General features: G+C 38.4%; 1 protein-coding gene and 1 pseudogene across 3 annotated transcripts in view; both read left to right on the forward strand.

Moving 5' to 3' along the window:
* The window catches only part of RIOK1 (RIO kinase 1), a 33,423-nt gene extending 17,492 nt beyond the window's left edge, over positions 1-15,931 (forward strand). For all 3 annotated transcript variants that reach the window (XM_066268448.1, XM_066268450.1, XM_066268451.1), the window contains 8 exons: positions 429-566; positions 808-911; positions 1,159-1,265; positions 5,392-5,457; positions 6,626-6,745; positions 7,897-7,950; positions 9,611-9,763; positions 10,769-15,931. In XM_066268448.1, the coding sequence (XP_066124545.1) occupies positions 429-566; positions 808-911; positions 1,159-1,265; positions 5,392-5,457; positions 6,626-6,745; positions 7,897-7,950; positions 9,611-9,763; positions 10,769-10,879 (853 nt within the window). In that variant the 3' untranslated portion in view covers positions 10,880-15,931. The remainder of the gene's footprint in view (positions 1-428; positions 567-807; positions 912-1,158; positions 1,266-5,391; positions 5,458-6,625; positions 6,746-7,896; positions 7,951-9,610; positions 9,764-10,768) is intronic.
* A 2,605-nt stretch (positions 15,932-18,536) lies between these two features.
* Positions 18,537-19,848, forward strand: LOC136328955 (cAMP-dependent protein kinase type I-alpha regulatory subunit pseudogene; annotated as a pseudogene).
* The last annotated feature ends 2,418 nt before the right edge of the window (positions 19,849-22,266 follow it).

Genomic DNA, 22,266 nt, shown 5'->3' on the forward strand with positions numbered 1-22,266 from the left:
CAGTGACGTTGGGCTCAAGCTGGTGAGCTTTTGCTCAAACCAGATGAGCCCTCGCTCAAGCTGATGAGCTCGGGGTCTCGAACCTGGGTCTTCCGCATCCCAGTCCGACACTCTATCCACTGTGCCACCACCTGGTCAGGCAATTATTTTATTTTTTAAGCCTCAAAATACTTCAGAATAGCAAAGTTCACTATGTTTCTGAGGAACATTTTGAACAGTAAGCTAGGAAACACCTGTTTGTTGACAGCTTTTTGGAATGGTACATCTGTAGTGCACTGGATTGCTTTGTGATGAGTTGTATAAGAGAAGTGCTTATAACAAATGTATAAAGCAAGAAAACTTGTCTTGGTCAGTTTATCTTCATTGTTCATTTTAGAAAACTTGTTTTGGTCAGTTTATCTTCATTGTTCATTTTATTCTTATTAAAGGCCAGCGCCACTCTTGAAAAATGTCCAGTTATTGGAATCCAAGGCTCGGGAGTTGTACCTGCAAGTCATTCAGTACATGAGAATAATGTATCAGGATGCCAGACTTGTCCACGCAGATCTCAGTGAATTTAACATGCTGTGAGTATGCTCTGTCCCAAGAACCTCCCATAAATCTTTTCATGTCCTTTAAAAAGATAAAATAACAATCCAGGATGTCATACTAAATCTAAAGTTTTAAAGTTGTCTTCCATATGGTCATAGTACAGGGTGTGTTTCCTGCCTTCGATGCCCTCAGCCATTGAACCGAGCTGTCACATTCCCATAGTGGAAGTGCTCACGTCCCTGCGGTTCTCACAGCCTCTGCGGGTCTGGCCCACAGGTACAGTGGTGGCAGTGTGCACATCATTGATGTTTCTCAGTCTGTGGAGCATGACCATCCGCATGCCTTGGAGTTCTTGAGGAAAGATTGTGCCAATGTCAGTGGTGAGTGGAAATTTTAGTTTCCTACCAGCTTGCTTGTGTATTTTGATTCTGTAATCTAAGCTGTTGATGTAAAACCTTGGTGCTAGATCATTAGTTGGAATGATACACCATTAGCTGGTAGATGGTATGGTTTTATGTCTTTGTTTCTCTGTAGAGTGGTACGTTTTTATTTCTTAGTTTCTCTATAAAGTTCTCTGTAATGACCTTTTCCCTTGTAAAGCTATCCGTAACATTTTACTTCTGATAGATTTCTTTTTGAAGCATAATGTTGCTGTGATGACTGTGCGGGAGCTCTTTGAATTTGTCACAGACCCATCAATTACACAAGAGAACATGGATGCTTATCTCTCAAAGGTGAGATGGGGAAAGGAAGGAAAAAAATAGAAAATAGCAGTAGTAATTTGCCTTTATGTAGCACTTCTGACTATTCAAATTGCTCAGCATAACTTTTGTTTCCTTGACAGCTTCCTAAGACCTTTTCCCTCTGATTTCACAGATGGAGAATCAAAAGTATAGTAAAAAGCCAGTGCTAAAGCCAAATTTGTTGACTGTAATTATCATGCAAGATTAAATTTTCAAAGTTATGAACATTTAGTAAGAAACTTTTTGTTAACTACTGGTCATTAATTCCTTTCTCTTGTTTCTCAAAAGGCTTTCTGAATCACAACATTTTTAAAATGTAGTTAAATATGCAAAGCATAAAATTTATAATTTTAGCCATTTTTAAATTTATTTATTTATTTATTTATTTATTTATTTATTTATAGAGAGAGGGATAGATAGGGACAGACAGACAGAGAGAGATGAGAAGCATCAATCATCAGTTTTTCGTTGCGACACCTTAGCTGTTCATTGATTGCTTTCTCATATGTGCCTTGACCGTGGGGCTACAGCAAACTGAGTAACCCCTTGCTCGAGCCAGCGACCTTGGGTCCAAGCTGGTGAGCTTTTTGCTCAAGCCAGATGAGCCCGCACTCAAGCTGGCGACCTCGGGGTCTCGAACCTGGGTCCTTCTGCATCCCAGTCCAATGCTCTATCCACTGTACCACTGCCTGGTCAGGCAGTTTTAACCATTTTTAAATGTATACAGTTCAGTAGCATCAAGTACATTCACGGTGTTGTGCAATCATCACCACCATCCTTCTTCAGAACTTTTTCATTTTGTGAAACAAACTACCCATTAAACACTTAACTCCCCATTTCTCCCTTCTCTCAGCCCATTCTACTATGATGTTAAGTACTCATAAAAGTAAAATCATACATGATTTGTCTTTTTCTGGATGACTTATTTCACTTAGCATAATGTCCTCAGAGTTTGTTCATGGTGTAGCATGTGTCAGAATCCCCTTTCTTCTGAAGACTGAATAATAATTCCACTATATATACACCACATTTTGTTTATCCATTAATCCATGTATGAACATCTGGGTTGCTTCTACCTTTTGCCTATTGTGACTAATGCTGCTGTGAACATGTGTGTGCAAATATCTCTTCAAGACCCTGCTTTCAGTCCTTTTGGATGTATACCCAAAAGTGGAATTAACTGGATCATATGGCAGTTCTGCTTGTAATTTTTTTTTTTGAGTACCAGCCATACAGTCTTCCTTAATGACTGTACCATTTTACATTTCCATCAACAATGTGCAAGGGTTCCAATTTTTCCACATCCTCACAAACACTTGTTATTTTCTGGTTTTATTTTATTTTTTTGAGTAGCTAGCCTGATGGGTATGAGGTGGTGTCACATAGTTTTGATGTGCATTTCTCTAATTATGTTCAGCATCTGTTCATGTGCTTATTGGCCATTCGTTTATCTTCTTTGGAGACAGTTTTTTTAAGTCTTTTGTCCGTCTTTTAATCAGATTTTTTAGTTAAAGAAGTTCTTTATGTATTTTGAATATTATTAACACTCTGTGATTTACAAACATTCTCTCCTATTCCATAGGCCAGTGGTCCCCAACCCCCGGGCCACGGACTGGTACCGGTCCGTGGGCCATTTGGTACCAGTCCGCAGAGAAAGAATAAATAACTTACATTATTTCTATTTTATTTATATTTAAGTCTGAACAATGTTTTATTTTTTAAAAATGACCAGATTTCCTCTGTTACATCTGTCTAAGACTCACTCTTGATGCTTGTCTTGGTCACGTGATACATTTATCTGTCCCACCCTAAAGGTCGGTCTGTGAAAATATTTTCTGACATAGAACCGGTCAGTGGCCCAAAAAAGGTTGGGGACCAGTGCCATAGGCTGCCTTTTCACTCTGTTGATTATATCTTTTGATGTACAAAAGGTTTTAATTTTTGTGTCTAGATAATCTATTTTTCTTTTGTTATCTCTGAATCACAGGATATTGAACATATGTCATATATGCCCCTACACAGGTTTGCAGGTTTTATCACACTTTTTCATATTTTTTCCCCCTAGATGTCTTCCCATTTCTACCTTTGCTCATTTTGCTTTGCCAAATGAACTGTAAAGGTCAGTTCAGAAAGCTTTCCTGAGAAATCAGGCAGAAATAATTATTTTAAAAGATGTACAGTCATCCCTCATTATCCAAGGGGGACTGATTTCAGGACCTCTCTAGGGGATACCAGAATACAAGGATGCTTAGTCCCCTTATATAAAATGGAATAGACATGCATATAATATACACACAGCCTTCCCCATACTTAGTCATGTTTAGATTACTTAAAATTCCTAATGTAACATGAATGCTGCATCAATAATTGTTACACTGTATTGTTCAGGAAATAACGAGAAGAAAAAATGTTTGTGCATGTTTAGTACAGAGGCAACCATCACAGGCCTAACTATATAGTACATGACAGCAACAGTGTAACGCTCTTTTAATAGTGTCAATCCAAGAACCCACAGATACAGATACACAGATATGGAGGGCCAACCTTATTTTCATATTATGTAACTATAATTGAAGTAGTCACCTATATACTTTCATATATAAAGTTCTTTTTAATTATTTTAAATTTTGTCATTTTCCACTAGACTGTGAACTCCTAAGGGACAGGGTTTTTATCTTGAATTGCCAGCACCTAATTAGTACCTGGCAATAGAAAGTAATCACGTCTGTTAATGGAATGAATAAATATTACATTATTTTTGGTACTAAACTCTTAACACTAATTTTAGTGTCTGACCTTAAAATTGAAAGCTACTGGTACCACTTTCCTTTTTTCTGAATATTCTAATTAGAGTAGAGAACAAATCTTCATTCTTACAGTTTTACAAGCTGAAAGAATCCTGCAGAATCTTTGTCACATTTTTGGTGTCAGTCATCGTTTGTGCAGACTTTTTTCTTTGGTAGTTTGTGCTGCAGCAGCATTAGAACTTCCTACTCCAATTAGAGCTCTCCATTTTCTCTTTGATTCCCTTCATTGACTGCTCAAGAGTTAAGGAATGGTTTTTTCATTCTTTTAGTTATTTTTTTAAAATTTTATTTATTTATTTTTTATAGAGACAGAGAGTGAGTCAGAGAGAGGGATAGATAGGGACAGACAGACAGGAACGGGGAGAGATGAGAAGCATCAATCATTAGTTTTTCATTGTGACACCTTAGTTGTTCATTGATTGCTTTCTCATATGTGCCTTGACCGCGGGCCTTCAGCAGACCGAGTAACGAGTAACCCTTGCTGGAGCCAGCGACCTTGGGTTCAAGTTGGTGGGCTTTTGCTCAAACCTGATGAGCCCACGATCAAGCTGGCGACCTCGGGATCTCGAACTTGGGTCCTCTGCATCCCAGTCTGACGCTCTATCCACTGAGCCACCTCCTGGTCAGGCGTTTTTAATTTTTATTTTTTAATGAGAAAAAGAAACAGACAGGAAAGGAGGGGGGTGAGAAGCATCGACTTGTAATTGTGGGACTTTTAGTTGTTCGTTTATTGCTTCTCATGTGTGCCTTGATCCTGAGGCTCCAGCTGAGCCAATGACCCCTTTCCTAAGCTAGAGACCTTGGGCTCACACCAGCGATCTTGAGCTTCAAGCCAGCAACCATGGGATTGTGTTGGCAATCCCACACTCAAGCGGTGACCCTGTGCTCAAGCCAAATGAGCCCACACTCAGGCCTGTGACCATTCTGGTTTCAAACTTGGGCTCTCAGTGTCCCAGGTCGATGCTCTGTCCACTGTACCACCACCTTGTCAGGCTCTTTCACTCTTCGGGTCTCAGTTTTCCTTTACTAAATATTCTTGCTAATCATTTAAAAATTAGTAAAAGTGGTATTGCCTTTGAGGAAGGGGCTAGGGATTCCCTGAGGCTGGACAAGTTTGATTTATTCTATTACTTTTTGGTGAGATCTAACATGGAGAGATATCCTGGCCACTAGAAGACATCAAGTCCTTTCTTTTAGGCATGTGAGAAGCTGATCCTGAGAAAGTTTAGAACAGATTTATACTAAAATTGGGAAATGGGCCTGTCTTCTGTAGGTTGTGTGTGAAGGAAAGTAATTGTTTTCTTCCTAAGGCCATGGAAATAGCATCCCAAAGGACCAAGGAAGAACGGTCCAGCCAAGATCATGTGGATGAAGAGGTATGATTTATCATCTGTTGACAGCCTTAGGAAACACTAGTGCTTTTTAAAATGATACTATTTCCTTGAGATATAATATGTTGCAAAATTGTATAACTTTCATCCATTTCATCCTTCTACTCAGTCCATAGCCCATTGTTTTAGAAGAACCTTTTGGAATATGTGACTCAAGAAGGAAAAGCCTGTTTTCATTTGCAAACGTGGCTTTTTAAAATGATTTAAATGTTGAGTCCAGTAACATTATATATTTTAAATATTTATATTTAGTAAAAATAATTTTTACTCTTGGGAATTAGTGTGTTTTGTGAAGGTGATTCATACTAGGCTTTGTTTTATTACTTTTTAAATTTTCATAGCTCTCACTGTGCTGCATGAACACAGGGTCTCCTAGATTTATCAGCAGTTGTGAACATTTGTCACTGTAGCACAGAATGGGTAGTGTTCATCTAAGAACACATCCATTGTAAGGCAGAGCCAGGAAGGCGCATTCCTGTCTTTTCCACCCAGAAAAATATTTTTGAATGCAAACGACAGGGGAGAGAAGTGTTATTCTAAGGATAACTTTAAATCATATTTAGTCTTTTATCATTGGTAACATTATTTTTGGCACAGTACACAGCACATGCAACACCAGCCTGCACACACAGCCTGGCTGAGAATTAGTGTTGTAGTAGATGATGAAGGTATATTATTTATTTATTTATTTTTTCTTTTCATTTTTCTGAAGCTGGAAACGGGGAGGCAGTCAGACAGACTCCCGCATGCGCCTGACCGGATCCACCCGGCATGCCCACCAGGGGACAATGCTCTGCCCCTCTGGGGCATCACTCTGTTGCATCCAGTCATTCTAGCGCCTGAGGCAGAGGCCACAGAGCCATTCTCAGCGCCCAGGCAATCTTTGCTTCAATGAAGCCTTGGCTGCGGGAGGGGAAGAGAGAGACAGAGAGGAAGGAGAGGGGCAGGGGTGGAGAAGCAGATGGGCGCTTCTCCTGTATGCCCTGGCTGGGAATCGAACCCGGGACTCCTGCACGCCAGGCCGACGCTCTACCGCTGAGCCAACTGGCCAGAGCCGTAGATTTATTTTTATGACCTGATGGGGGTGAGGATGCGGAGTGAATATGAGAATATATGAATAATAGTTCCGATTTTACTCTTCCCTGTTTGTTAGGTGTTTAAGCGAGCATATATTCCTAGAACCTTAAATGAAGTAAAAAATTATGAGAGGGATATGGATATAATGATGAAATTGAAGGAAGAAGACATGGCCATGAATGCCCAACAAGACAATGTGAGTAGCTTGGTTTCTCTGTAGCAAGCGAGTTTACAAAGGAAACTACCATCCCAAACCTGCAGTTTTGAATGCTGGCTTCTAATCTAGGGAGCTTGCTATTTCCCTTTGCATTAACATATTCTTTGTGCACTTTGGATGTAAAGGGAATTCATTGGTATTTATGAAAGAAAATAACACATTTGAGTGAGTCCAACAGACTATAATTGCAGAAGAAAGAAAATTTGTATAGTATAGGACAGGGGTCCCCAAACTATGGCCCGCGGGCCACATGCGGCCCCTGAGTCCATTTATCCGGCCCCCGTTGCACTTCCGAAAGGGGCACCTCTTTCTTTGATGGTCAGTGAGAGGAGCATAGTTCCCATTGAAATACTGGTCAGTTTGTTCATTTAAATTTACTTGTTCTTTATTTTAAATATTATATTTGCTCCCATTTTGTTTTTTAATTTAAAATAAGATTTGTGCAGTGTGCATAGGGATTTGTTCATAGTTTTTTTTATAGTCCGGCCCTCCAACGGTCTGAGGGACAGTGAACTGGCCCCTGTGTAAAAAGTTTGGGGACCCCTGGTCTAGGATATACTATAAATGGTTATTATACTGGATCCACTAACATGTATTTCAGGGTCTGGAAAATCTTTTCTGTTAAGGGGCCAGATTAAATATTTTGACTTTGCAGGCCAAGAAGCAAAATTGAGGATATTCTGTAGGTCATTATATAAAAAGAGAAAAAATTTCCCCCAAATTTTTATTGATAAAATAAAAAACTTTAATAGTCTTTTAATACAGCTTTCATGATGCAGGTCTACTAATGAGAGAAGATGGGATTATCTTGGAGAGGAGATTACATTTTATTTCATTGAGATTCAAAGTCAGAGTTTTCCGTCATCAAATTGAATGTTCGTCAGTGGAAACCATCAACGTTTTGGGTGGATTTGGGCTGTGGGCTGGAATTGGCTGATGTGTGTATGACAGGTGGACAAGAATAACACCCTGCTATAAACTTTCTTTGTTATTGTAAGATATATTTTAGGCAACTTTTTATAATTTCACAATATATCATTTAGATCACAGTGTTTTCTCTTAATATTGGAGTGTGATATTTCATTGTCTAGTTTTATGTTAATTTTTGTTTTTTTCTTTGTGGTTACAAGATTCTGTACCAAACCGTCACAGGATTGAAGAAAGATTTATCAGGCGTTCAGAAGGTATAAAGAATATGTTTCTATTATGTGGAAGCTCTTTTAAAGGGAGTAAAATTTAATGTAAAGTATTATTAGAATAGAATTAACAATAATATAGTTACTAGTACGTACACGGACTTTCAAAGTCTGAGCATTTTCAGAAATGCTTTTTTAAAGGTCTTTTTTTTTGTATTTTACTGAAGTGAGAAGCTGGGAGGCAGAGAGACAGACTCCCACATGCGCCCAACTGGGATCCACCCAGCATGCCCACTAGGGGGTGATGCTCTACCCATCTGGGGTGTTGCTCCATAGCAACTGGAGCCATTCTAGCACCTGAGGTAAAGGCCATGGAGCCATCTTTGCTCCAATGGAGCCTTGGTTTTTGGGAGAGAAAGAGAGAGATAGAGAGAAAGTAGAGGGGGAAGAGTGGAAAAGCAGATGGGCGCTTCTCCTGTGTGCCCTGGCTGGGAATTGAACCTGGGACTTCCACAAACTGGGCTGATGCTCTACTGCTGAGCCAACCGGCCAGGGCCTTGTGTTCATCCTTTTTAACCGTAAGACTGAAATACAGAAATTTACAGTTTATTTTTTATTCTGCTTCTGAATTGTGCTGTTGTTACAACTGAGGCATTGATCCTTTTTGTATCCAGGTCTTCATTTGTGAAGTCATTAATGATAACCATGTACCTCTTGGTGTTTTTACAACCAACTTAAAGTGTGTAGGAAGAGCAGTGTCGTTGAGTTTAGCATTCTTACAGTGCTGAAGTCCTGTAGTGTTAGTTTTTTTCTTAAAACAGTCTTGTTTCGCATTTTAGAACAGCAGGGAATATTTCTACTTAAGCAATAATAAAAGTATTTCTTAATTTTTTTAATGTTTTTTAATTAAAGGCTTTAACATAAAGGATCACAGTTTGCTCTTTGAAAATTTACCTTGTCTTTTTTGGGGGAAAATTACCTTTTAAATGTGTGTGGGGTTTTTTTTTTCTTTTTTTGTTTGTTTTAATGCATAAAAGAGAAAACCTCTTCCGACTGATCATATTAATAGTAATTGTTACTTGAAATTTGATTTATAGGAAAACGGCTGTAAAATTATCCCAATAAGTATTTTTTACTTCTGTCTGTATTTCAGTCATCACTACATAGCCATGTTTCAGTCAACGTAAGTTTATAATGGACCTGGAAGATTCCTATCACCTAGTGACATTTCAGCATCTTAATGTGACACATTACTCGTGTGTTTCTGGTGATGCTGGTATAAACAAACCTGCATTAATAGTCATAAAAGTTACAGCCTATATGATTGCAGCAGTGTGGTGTACAATGTTCACACTGTGATGAAATCGCTTAACAATGCATTTCTCAATGTCTCTCCATTATGCAGCACATACTGCGCTTCCAAATCCCAACTTAGTTCTCCTTTTCTGGAGAACAGTCACGTTGTTTTTCTGGGTCATCCAGTGAAGCCCCAGTTTCTTCATTTGGGGATGTTCTTGGACCTTACTGGAATGGCTAGTTTCAGGCTTCCTCCCTAACATTGATTCTGTTGTTTTCATGCTTTTATATGACAGACATTTGTTTTTCAAAGTACATCTGCAAGGCTAAAATCTGAATTCTGTCACTGATACATTTAATAAGGATAGATAATGATTGGTTTAGAATAACATGGTTCTGTAATATTTTCAAGGTTCCTGCACTCCTAGAAAATCATGATAAGGAAAAGAATTATTCTGATTCAGAAGATGCTGGAAGCTCTGAGTGTTCTGATGCAGAGTCTGGAGAGCAGGGAGGCCGTGCATGTTCCAAGAAGCCCACCAGTGACCTTGGAGTTGATAAAAAGGTGAGCCATGAATGAATATTCCCTTGACCTTTAACTTGACAGCATAGGTACTCTCATTTCTCTTTGCTTCATTATCTAGATTATCGTGCCTGAAAACATTGATCAGCAAACACCTCCAATTGTAGTTTCAATTCCTAAGCAAGAACTTTTGTTTTGGTGGTAACATTACATATTGATTGGGCTTCTATTGGGAGTTCCTTGGGCACTGCTCAGGAAGGGGACACACTAAATTCAGTACATTGATTAAAAATGATTATCTTTCACTTGAAGTACAAAGGATGTTTACATGGCCTCATGGTGAAACACCGACGAGCCATTTTAGGGGGGATTTACAGCCCAGAGTCCTAGACTCTGAGAGACTATTCTACTCATAGCTGTAGATGGAAGAGACACTAGTGGTTGAATTATACACGACTGCTGTGTAACTATTACTCTTCGTTCTTAGCTTCATCCTTTAAACTTTATAAAGTTTGGATCTTAAGAGAGACATACCCAACTTGCTATTATTACATTTTTATCTCTCTGTCTACTGGAAATAAATATTTTTATCTCTTTGTAACCTTTATTTTTGTTAGAATATGAAACTTGTAAAGAAATATGGTTGCAAACATTTGATAACATCCTTGCGGATATTTCTGTTTGTCTTCAAATTTCTGTAAATCTACCACCAAACAATAATCATTTTTATTTCTTCATGTTATACTTTATCTTTTTACATATATCTTTTTATTTAATTGTAGCAATATGAGTAATCCAAAATGAATGGATTTTTCTTAGAAAACCTCATCTTTAAAAAAAAGTTATTTCTGCTGTTTTAAAAACTGCTGAACTTCAGGGTAAATGAAAATTTGTTTAAATATCTTCACTCTTGATTGAATTAATAGTAGTGTTACTTGAAATTTGATTCATAGGAAAACAGCTGTGAAGTTATCCAAATGGGTCTTTATTTTTTACTTCTATATGTATATTATAGATTTAAAAATTTTTTTTGTCATTATTTCACAGGAAAGAAAAAAGATGGTCAAGGAAGCCCAGAGAGAGAAAAGAAAAAACAAAATTCCTAAACATGTGAAAAAAAGAAAGGAGAAGACAGCGAAGACAAAAAAGGGCAAATAGAATCAGCACTCTGTTCCGTACAGTAATCTTCCATCAGTTACTTTTCTTACCTGTGCACTAAGCTGCCTCTGGAAGGCGGGATATTGATGTTAACCAAATGGTTATTATGGCTGTGTCTGTGAGGACTGATCCAAGTTTTCTCGTGTCATTATGTAAAAAGCTCCAAGCTCTGTTGTCCAGATCCAGTCACTGGCTCTCTGTTATTGATAGAGAATTTATTTAATCTATTTTAATGGGGAACTTTATACAGTGTTACTTTTTATATATATTTTTCTCCTCCAGTATGTTTTTACAAAGCATTGAAAATGTTTAAATGTAATGAATGTCTGCCACCTTGATGTCAGTGTAAAGGCACTTTCGACAGAGTTGGGCCAGTTGTTTTGCTGTGTTTCTACATGCCAAAGACCCATCTGAAATCGTATGATTAAAAGGCCATGTTTCCTATCAAATCAGGTTAAGGAAAAGAATTGTTCTGATTCAGAAGAAGCTGGAAGCTCTGAGTGTTCACTTAAAGGAGAATTCAGCTGCCTGTTTATGTAGTCATTCATTGCAACTTTGTTCTGTGTGCATTGATGATTATATATAATGCACTTTTTGTCTTTAATCTTCTTTTTTGAACTAGGATCTCCCAGTTCATAAGCAATTTCATGTTCAACTATTTGGCATGTTCATTTATTTATCAACTGTTTGAGTATTTTAGGTGCTGGGGACACAGCAGTAAATAAAAACAAAAATTACTACTTTCAGGTAATTTATATATATATATTTAAAGATTTTATTTATTGATTTTAGAGAGATGAGAGGGAGAGAGAAGGGGAGGAACAGGAAGCATCAACTCCTATATGTGCCTTGACTAGGCAAGCCCGGGGTTTTGAACTGGCCACCTCAGCGTTCCAGGTCCACACTTTATCCAATGCACTACAGGTCAGGTCAGGTAGTTTACATTTTAATAGGAAGACAAGGCATTGAATAAAGTAAGTATAACTGGTGTATCAGCAAGTAATAAATTCTGTGGAGGGAACTGTTGCAGAGAAGAAAGAATGGTTGGGGAGAAGTAAGTTTGCCATTTTAAATTAGGCCACACTGAGGTGTTATACTTGAAGAATATGAGTCATGTGCATATCAGGAGAGAGGGGAATTCCAAGCAAAGCAAACAGCAAATGCAAAGACCCGGAAATGTTCCAGAAACAAGAGGCAGCGCTTCATAAACCAAGGGATAAGATAGCAAATGAAATCAGATGGTTAGGCTGTTGGAGGGTTTTGAGCAGAGGAAAGATATGATCTGACTTCTGTTTTGAAATATCACTGTGTGGCCTCTGGAGAATTGGTGAGGAAGTAAGGGTGGGAGACCAGTGGAGCGTTTATTGTAGTAACCCACAGGAGAGATGATGGTGATGATGGTGATGATGATGATGATTATGGTGGTGGTGGTGGTGGCTTGCTCTAGAACAGTAGCAGGGGACATGAAGAGAAGTGGTTGGATTCTAGATAAACCACAAAAGTGTAGTGAACTGGATTTGCTAGGAAATATATGAGAAGTATAGAAAAAGAATGAAGGATGACATCAAGGATTCTGACCATAGCAGCTGAGACACTGCTGAAACTGCCTCTTACTATGTTGGGAAGGACTGGGGGTGGAGCAGATTTGGGGTGAGAACGAGAATAAGGGTGCAATTGCAACAAAACACAAAAATTACTGAAAAAAATTTGTTTTTGCCTTATACTCTTCATTAGAAATGCTAATTTAAGCCCTTGCATCAGACAATTTCTACAAATAAACTTAGTTTCCCTCAAACTGAAGCTTGGGCTTGCTTGTTTGAGAGTTGATGGGTTATTGGAGTGGGTAGGTTAGGGGGGTTCAACTAAACTTTTAAAATTTTAAGCCAAATTTATTATGTTCATAATATCTGCCTTTCTGGAGTTTAAAAAGTTCAAAACGTGAAATAGAATTTCAGTGAAACAACAGTTGCCCCATGAAATATTCTATAATTAACAAAAGAATGCAAAACAGATTAGTGATGCTGTATACTTTCGGGGATTTTTATCTTCAAGATCTTCTGATTCTTGTATTTGTTGGGTCTTATTCTGACAAAGTTGTATTTTTTCAATCAATAGACATTCATTATATTAGTTTAAGGCAGTGGTTCTCAGCCTTTCTAATGCCGTGACCCCGCAATACAATTCCTCATGTTGTGGTGACCCCAAACCAAAAAATAATTTTGGTGGCTACTTCATAACTGTAATTTTGCTACAGTTATGATTCGGAATGTAAATACCTGATATGCATTATGTATTTTCCGATGGCTTTAGGCTACCCTGCCGGGGTCGCGACCCACAGGTTGAGAACCGCTGGTTTAAGGGGTATAACATAGGGGTTAGACATTTATGTTACTTATGAAGTGATTTCCACAAAAGTCTAGTGTTCACCTGGCTCCATATATTCTCTATGGTGGACTTTACATCATCAGACTATTTTGTAACTACCAATTTGCACTTCATTCCTTCACTTTTTTCACCCAAACTCCCAACCCCTCTCACACTTGGCAACCACCAGTTTGTTCTCTATGAGTTAGTCTCTGGTTTTGCTTGTTTGCTCTTCAGACTCCATGAACAAGTGAAGTCATAAGATATTTGTCTTTATCTGAGTTACTTAGCATAATACCCTCTAGGTTCATCCATGTTGTTGCATATGGTAAGATTTTCTCTTTTTTTTATTGCCAAGTAATACTCAGCTATATATATGTATCACATCTTTATCCAATGGTTTGACAGACACTTAGGTTGTTGCTTCCATATCTGGTTATGTGAAATGTCCTTTTTCTCTTTATACAAAGACTATAGTCTTTGTTTTAAAGTCTATTTTGTCTGATATGAGTATTGCTACTGTAACTTTTTTTCATTTCCATTTACATGAAATATCTTTTTCATCCCTTTATTTTTAGTGTGGATCTCTTGTAGGCTGCATATGTTTGAGTTATTTTCTTATCCATTCAGTCACTCTATGTCTTTTCATTAGAGCATTGAATTCAGTGACATTTAAAGTGATTATTGATAGATATGTTGTTATTACTATTTTTTTATTCAATTTATTTTTTATAAAGAAGCCCCTTTAACATTTCTTGATGTAGCAAACATCTTTAGCTCTTTCTTGTCTGGGAAGCTCTTTATGTCTGATTCTGAATGACAGCCTTGCTGGGTAGAATAATCTTGGTTGTAGCTCCATGCTTTTTATCACTGAAACAAGAAGGGGAGACAAGTTGGATGTTTATTTTAGTAACCCACAAAAAAGATGATGATGATGACTTTCTCTAGGGCAGTTCTCAACCTTTCTAATGCCATGACCCCGCAATACAGTTCCTCATGTTGCGGTGACCCCAAACCAAAAAATAATTTTGGTGGCTACTTCATAACTGTAATTTTGCTACAGTTATGATTCGGAATGTAAATACCTGATATGCATTATGTATTTTCCCATGGCTTTAGGCGACCCCGCTGGTGTCGCGACCCACAGGTTGAGAACCGCTGCTCTAGGGAAATAAAAGCAGAGGCCATGGAGAAAAGTCATATACTAGGTAGAACACAAAAGTGGAATGAACTAGATTTGCTAGCGAATATATGCTATTACCACTGACTATTTTGTGCCAATCCCTTCTGGCCTGCAAGGTTTCTGTGAGAAATCAACTAACTGTCTTATGGGAGCTCCCATGCAGGTAATTAGCTGCCTTTCTCATGCTGATTAAGATTCTCTCTTTGTCTTTAACCTTTGGCATTTAATATGGTGTGGGTCTCTGGGTTCATCTTGTTAGGACTCTCTGTGCTTCTAGGACTTGTATGTCTATTTCCTTCACTAGGTTAGGGAAGTTTTCAGTCATTATTTCTTCAAATAGGTTTTCAACTGCTTGCTCTCTTCTGGTACCTCAAGGATGTATGTTATGTTACCCTTGATGTTATTCCAGAGGCCCCTGAAACTGTGCTCATTTAAAGAATTTTTCTTTTTGCTGTTCTGATTGGGTGATTTTTATTACATGGTCTTCCAGATTGCTGATTTAATCTGATGTTGGTTCTATCTACTAGATTCATTTCAGCTATTCTTCATTTCTGTCTGATTCTTTTTTATGGTTTCTGTCTCTTTGTGTAAATTCTCACTGACTTCATTTATTTTTCTCCTACATTTGTTGAACATCCTTATAAGCAGTGCTTTATACTCTTATCTGGTAGATTGCTTCTAATTTTTTTAGTTCTTTTTCTGGAGATTTTTCTTTCATTTGGGATGTTTCTTTATTTTGGCTGCCTTCCTGTGGGTTGTTCAATTCCTCTCTAAAAATCAATAAATACAATTTTTTTAAAAAAGATGGGCTTTTTCTTTATTTGACAAACAGGGAAAGTAAAAATTGGAGTTGTTATTAGATGATAGTAAGGAACTGTTAATTTTATTGGATATGACAGCGGTGTTGTGCCATTTAAAAATTGTTCTCTGAGTGAACTGAAGTCTTCCTGGATGAAATGAACAGGATGTCTGGGATTGCTTTAAAATACTTCATCTCAGTTCCTATTCCTAAAAAGGGGGGAGGGGTAGGTAAAGCCAGAATAGCAGAACATTAATAGTTGCTAAAGCTGGGTAATATATATGTAGGATTCATTATACTATTCTCTTGAATTCATGTATAAAATTTCTAAGGTTTTTTTTAATGAGTTAAAGTATATTAAGTACTTAAAACAGGACTTGTCATGTAGTACTATATTATACAAGTGTATTTTTATCTTGTTAATTTTCAACTGTTTTAATGGAATTTATTAGGGTGACATTTAGTTAAGAAATTTATATAGGTTTCAGGTGTACAGTTCTACAACACATCATCTGTATATTGTATTGTGTGTTCACCCCAAGTCAAGTCTCCTCCCATCACCATTTGTCTCCCCTTTACTCTCTTCTACCTGCCCCACCCTCCTTTCCCTTTGGTAATCATCACACTGTTGTCTGTGTCTGTGAGTTTTGTTTTCCTTCCTTCCTTCCTTCCTTCCTTCCTTCCTTCCTTCCTTCCTTCCTTCCTTCCTTCCACCTCCCTCCCTCCCTCCCTCTCTCCCTCCCTCCCCTTCCTCTTTCCCTCCGTCCTTCCCTCCTTCCTTCCTTTCTTCTTCCTTTCTTCTTTCTTCTTTCTTTTTTGCTTAATGCCTTCATCTTTTTCACCCAACCCCTTCACCCCCCCTCCCCTCTGACAGCTGTCAGTCTGTTCTCTAGACAGGGTTTAGTTACGTGGTCCAGAAAGTAGGTGTAGGCAGAATTGTAATGCATACTGTTGACCTAGTGAGGTATCACTTGAAACAGTTTTTGGGTTCTGATATTTCGATTCGACTAGTGGATGCAGTTACAGAACTGGTATACTGAAAAAATGCTGATAGAATTTTGAGTTCTGCCAAAACTGATCCTTGTTTTAAAATATAATGTCAGGTGACATTATATTACCACTATACTTACCACTCTATTTGGAATTATGGTCTGCCTCCTTCCCATTTGTCCTTGCTCACCTTATTGCCTTTACATTATTTTTCTATAGCTATATAACAAAATTACTTACATATTGAATTTACTTCTGCATTTTCCATCTACGACCGGGAATCTGCATGTGTAGAGGGCCGACTGTAGTTACTTTTTATTGTGTGAAGGTTTGGCGCCCCTAACCCCCATATTGGCATTGTTCAGGGGTCAATTGTATATATTGTGTGACCTTCTTCACCTTCCAACCTGTGATTAGTGTGTAAGCTCCACAAAGGCACAGATTTTTATCTTTGTTTAGTTTTGGATCCAAGTACCTAGAACGGTGTCTGAAGCATAGTAACTGCTCAATATATATTTAAGAGAATAATAGGTTGTGTTTCTTAAACAAATTTGAGGGTATTATGTGAATTGGATGCATACCTCATGTTTACAATAAAGAAAACTAGGAGTTGGTGTGGATTTATTTGTGCCCTCTAGCCCTACCCTTCAGTGACCAGAGGCGCCATTTCTGGTGACTGACCCGAGAGCTGCAGCAGTCTTTGTCATCAGGCCAGTGGAACTGATGAATCTAAAATGGATTCATTTTGTCTTTGTTACCCAAAGTGAGCAGCCAAAAATGGGTTGACTAATGAATTATTAAATCCTAAAACACGACACTGTACACTTTGAAACCAAGGCTTATATTTGCACTTTTTGCCCTTTCCAAATATAGACTGAAAGTTTTTAAGATGAATTGACTTTAAGATGGTCCAAAGTTTTAACAAGACCTCTGCATACTTGGAAAGCAAACAAACTTCTACAGTGAAGCACCATCATGATCTTTTCCTTCAACAGTGCATAAAATAGTACCGCAGTTCCAGGAATGGGCATGATTGCTCATACATGTTTGGTCTTGTCCCACTGGTTTTTCATTAAATGATACCAACAATGGCAGTAATGTTGAGAGCTTGTCTCCTGCTGCCCCAGCATGTAAACATTGCAAAGGCTTGCTTGAGGGCCTGGGGGAGCCACTAGCCTCTAATTGCTCCTGATGGGATGGGTAAGTCACTTATTTGGGGGAAGTTTCTCATCTGTAGATTGAGGACATTGGAAAAGATGGTCATAACATTTCTTCTTTACAATACTGTGGCTTTAAAATGTGTAGCAAATTAGTGCTTTAGGAAAAAACCCTTTGAAGGCCCATGGGCCAAGCTAGAATTATATCTCTTAAAAGTGTGGAGAGGAGAGGGAAGGAGCAGAGAGCAGCAGTGAAGGGAGCTCCTGACAGCTGCGTGGAGAGGGAGTGAAAAGCAGAAAGAAGAATAAGGGGAACCTGTGGCATCCAGAGAGTAACAGAGAACCAGGCTCCCTACCACACCACAACCACTGAGGAGGAGGCAGGAGGAACATGAGCTCTATGTGCAGAAGCACAATAGTAGACTGTGCAGCTGTGCACTGCTCGGAGAGACCCATGGCATTCCTAGGGAATACTTTGAGAGATTGGAGAAAGGAGGCAAAACATTCAGAATCTGCAAATAGCAAACAGTCATGGAGAGTTAAGGAAGAATGAGATCTCTCCTCCATCCAACCCAGTGGTTAAAGGCCAAAGGGGAGGTGCTATCAAGTGTTAAAGTCTACATGTAGGAAGATGCTGCATCATATGTTAGAAAGGTTGTAAGACCACAGATCATAAGACTACTTTTATTTATGTCCATGAGTCTCATTTTTATGTCCCACCTGTGTATGAAATCATATACTTTGCTTTTTCTGATTTACTTACTTCAGTTAGTATAATCTTCACAAGGTCCATTCATGCATATGATCATAAGACTGGCTGCTTTAGCCAAATCTACTGAAAAAGAATGCCCTGTTACCAGAGGCTGATTAATGTTGGTTGACGCCCCAGGCACAGAAGAAAATATTGGGCCCCTTATATTAAAAAAAGTATAAAGTTGGGGTTTTGCAGAGCCCTTCAGAAGTTGGGGCCCAGGGCATGTGCCCAGTGTGCCCGCCATTAAATTCACCTCTGCCTATTGCCCTCTGGATAGCTTGGTTGGAGCTTCAGCCTGGAGCACAGAGGTTGCTGGTTCGATCCCTGGTCAGGGCACATGCAGAAGCAGGTTGACGTTCCTGTCTCTCTCCCTCTCTTGCTAAAATCATTTTTTTTTAAATGCACTGTTTTCCCGTCTTGATGAGAAAAGTGGTATTTTTGACGCCATGTTTCTGGTTTCCTTTATTGCAGGAGAGACTTATTGAGCAAGGTGATGAAGGGGATAATTTCTATGTGGTTGATCAAGGAGAGATGGCTGTCTGTATCAGTAATGAATGGGAAACCAGGGTTGGGGAAGGACAAAGCTTTGGAGAACTTGCTTTGATTTATGGAACCCCTAGAACTTAGTCGTAACTGAAACAAATGTGAAATTGGTGTATTGACTGAGACAACCATCGAAGAATCCTTGTGGGAAGCACTCTGAGAAGAAGCTGTATGAGGAGTTTCTTTGTAAAGTGTCTATTTTAGAATCTGGACAAGTGGGGATGTCCCCCTGCCAAGTTGATACATTGGAACTGGTCCAGTTTGAAGATAAGTGGAAGATTGTGGTGCTGGGAGAACCAGGGGATGAGTTCTTCATTATATTAACAGGGTCAGTTAGGTAAGAAAATGAAGTTTGTTGAAGTGGTAAGATTGGGGTTTCTGATTATTTCTGTGAAATAGCACAGCTGATGAATTGTCACTGTGTTGCCTTGTTGATTACTCACGGCCATTTGTCTGAAACTGGCTCTGATTATTATTTTTTAATGTTTATTTTATTGATTTTAGAGAAAGATGAGAGAGCAAGAGAGAGACACAAACATCTGTTCCTGTATGTGCCCTGACTGAGGATTAAAGTGGGAAGACACTCCAACCAACCGAGCTATCTGGCCAGGGCATGGCTCTGATTATTAATCCCTTTTTCTACCCTTTCCTAGGTAATGTAGATTGGTCATGGTAGATTTTTTTTTCCATAGGTTTGAACAGTTTTTAAGTTGTTACTAGGTTTGGAGTGTAATGTGGGTAAGAGGTTTTATTCACATTTTAGTGTGAGATAGCCATTTTATTACAATTTTTTAATGTTTCAAAATAATCTATATTGAGGGTTTTCTGATCTAACTTTGTGTTTAGCTACCTTTTTATATTTAAAAATAAAAAATAAAAATTGGCCTGACCATGCGGTGGCGCAGTGAACAGAGCATCGGACTGGGATGCGGAGGACCCAGGTTCTAGACCCCGAGGTCACCAGCTTGAGCGTGGGCTCATCTGGTTTGAGCAAAGCTCACCAACTTGGACCCAAGGTCTCTGGCTCAAGCAAGAATTCACTTGGTCTGCTGAAGGTCCATGGTCAAGGCACATGTGAGAAAGCAATCAATGAACAACAAAGGTATCGCAATGCGCAACGAAAAACTAATGATTGATGCTTCTCATCTCTCTCTGTTCCTGTCTATCCCTCTCTCTGACTCTCTGTCCCTGTAAATAAATAAGTAATTGTTATTAGTGTAAATATATAATCTATTATGACATATATAACATTATATATATATATACATATATATATGTATATATAAATGAATTTAAGGTGCCAGTTACCACACAAGTAAGATTGATATATACATGAATCATAGTCTCTGAAGGCAACTTTTTTCTTACTGGGTGCCTCTTGAATTTTGCAATAGGAATTCTGTTCATTGTCCTCGCAATAATATTGGGTTGGGGAATAAGTACGTAGCGTTTTTACTGAAGACTTTTATTTAAACAAAAAACAATAATTATATCAATAAGTTAATCAATTATATATTCACCGTTGCTGTTTACAACCTCTTCCTACCTCTCGACCAATTTGTTGATGCCATTCCACCAAAAATCACCTGGTCTGGTGTCAAAGAAGTTGTTGAGCCAGTTTTCAAGGACCTCTTTGTTATCAAAGGTAACGCCCTTCATATGGTTTGACAGGGAGCGGTAAAGATGGTAATTGGTTGGTGCAAGGCCCGGAGAATACGGCGGATGCTGAAGGACCTCCCATTCGAGCTCTTGGAGTGCGGCTTTGACGACTTGTGCAACATGGGGCCTGGCGTTGTCATGAAGGAGTATGGTTTGACCATGTCGATCAGGTCTTTTCAGTCGAATAGCCTCATTCACGCGGTGTAGCTGGGCAATGTAGAGCTCCTTGTTGACCGTGGCATTCTTTTCAAGCATTTCCCAGTTCTTCATCAAATTCAGAAGGCCTTCCGCTGCGGCACGTGTCATTGACGTCAAAGTTGCCATTTTTGAACTTTGCAAACCATTTCCGTGCTGTAGACTCGCCTATGACACCTTCTCCATACACGTCGCAAATGTCCTGGGCTGCTTCGGCAGCTTTTTGACCTCGATGAAAAGCAAAGAAGCGCAGGTGTCGAAAATGTTGATTTTTGCCTCCTGGGTATTCCATTTCTAAGCCTCAAAACTAATAAAAAATTAAATAACTCAAAAATACAATTAACATAGTTTTGTAGAGCAGAAAGAGTTTTATTGAATGAATACTTACCCTTTGCCAAACAGCAAACAAATCGTTGTAAAATAAAAGAAAATATAAAAATGCTACGAACTTATTCCCCAACCCAATATTTGCTCCTCTAGAGGGAGGTGTGCTCTTGAATTAGAATTATTAACTGCAGGTGTGTGAATGGAGAGGAGGCTGTTAATTGCCAGAACATGGAGACCGCACAGGATGCCTAGGACTAGTGAAGTTCTCTGTACATTCCCCTTAAAGAAGGATTAAGTGAACTGATCCTGATGATGGCAAGTACATGTTTGGTGGGTGATTATTAAATTAATCCTCTTAAGGAACTCTGGAAGAAATAACTCTTCAATAATATTTTCCAGAATTTATAAGCTCATTTCATCAGTTGTTTGTTTGTTTTAGTTTAATATATGTACTTGAAGAAAAAAAACACCACACAAAAATTTAGACTTTCAAAGGGCCTCAGACTAGAAGTCAGACATGCAATTAACTTGCTGAGACTCACTTCATCTTTCTGGGCTTCAGATTCCTCGCCTATGAAATGGAGATGTTGGAGTGAGGAAGTGTGTGATAGTTCTAGAGCTGTGCTTTCGTCTGGTAGCCACAGCTACATGTGACTGCCATGCCCTTGCAATGTGATTAGATTGTAATGATGAAATACCTACCAGATTTTGAAGACTTAGTATGAAAAAGACTATTGATTACAAGTTGAAATATTTTGCATATACTGTGTCAAATAAAATATTTTAAAATTAATTTCACCTATTTTTAATTTTTTTGTGGGGGAGAAAACTTTAAATGTGATTATGAAGTATATAAAGATAGAGCAACATGCAAACAAAAGAATGAGCAAGATTTGCCCCCTAAATATGCCTAATCCGATCTTCTAAGATATATTTAAAATATCATATTTAGGAATATTTATTATTTCTGAAGGTAAAGTTGCCATTTCAATTTGTTTAAATACAGATAATATATACATTGAATGAGGGAAAATAGGGTTTCTTAAGAATAAATAAATAAAAAGAGACATGCTTGTTTTTTCCCCACAGTACAAGCTAGGATAAAAGTAGGCTTCAGTTGTGAGTATGCAAAACACAGCTTATTCTGATATTATTATTTATTAATTATTCTCTATATGAACAACTGTAAGCCTACTTTTGCCCACCCTGTATTTTGTTAGCTTGTTAGTTTGCGCCTCAAACTTTTGCTACCAAAGGTACTGTCATGGGAACAGAGGAGCATGGCCCTTGGTTGCCTTCTGCTCCACCTCCAAGCACTTCATGTCAAAAGAAATTTGATATTTCTTTCAAATCTCTTTTTTCAGTTTTAAAAAATGTCCGTGTGAATTCTGCATTCTACTTTATAATAAATTCCTG

The sequence above is a fragment of the Saccopteryx bilineata genome, chromosome 3 (assembly GCF_036850765.1).
Source record: "Saccopteryx bilineata isolate mSacBil1 chromosome 3, mSacBil1_pri_phased_curated, whole genome shotgun sequence".
Classification (NCBI taxonomy): domain Eukaryota; kingdom Metazoa; phylum Chordata; class Mammalia; order Chiroptera; family Emballonuridae; genus Saccopteryx; species Saccopteryx bilineata.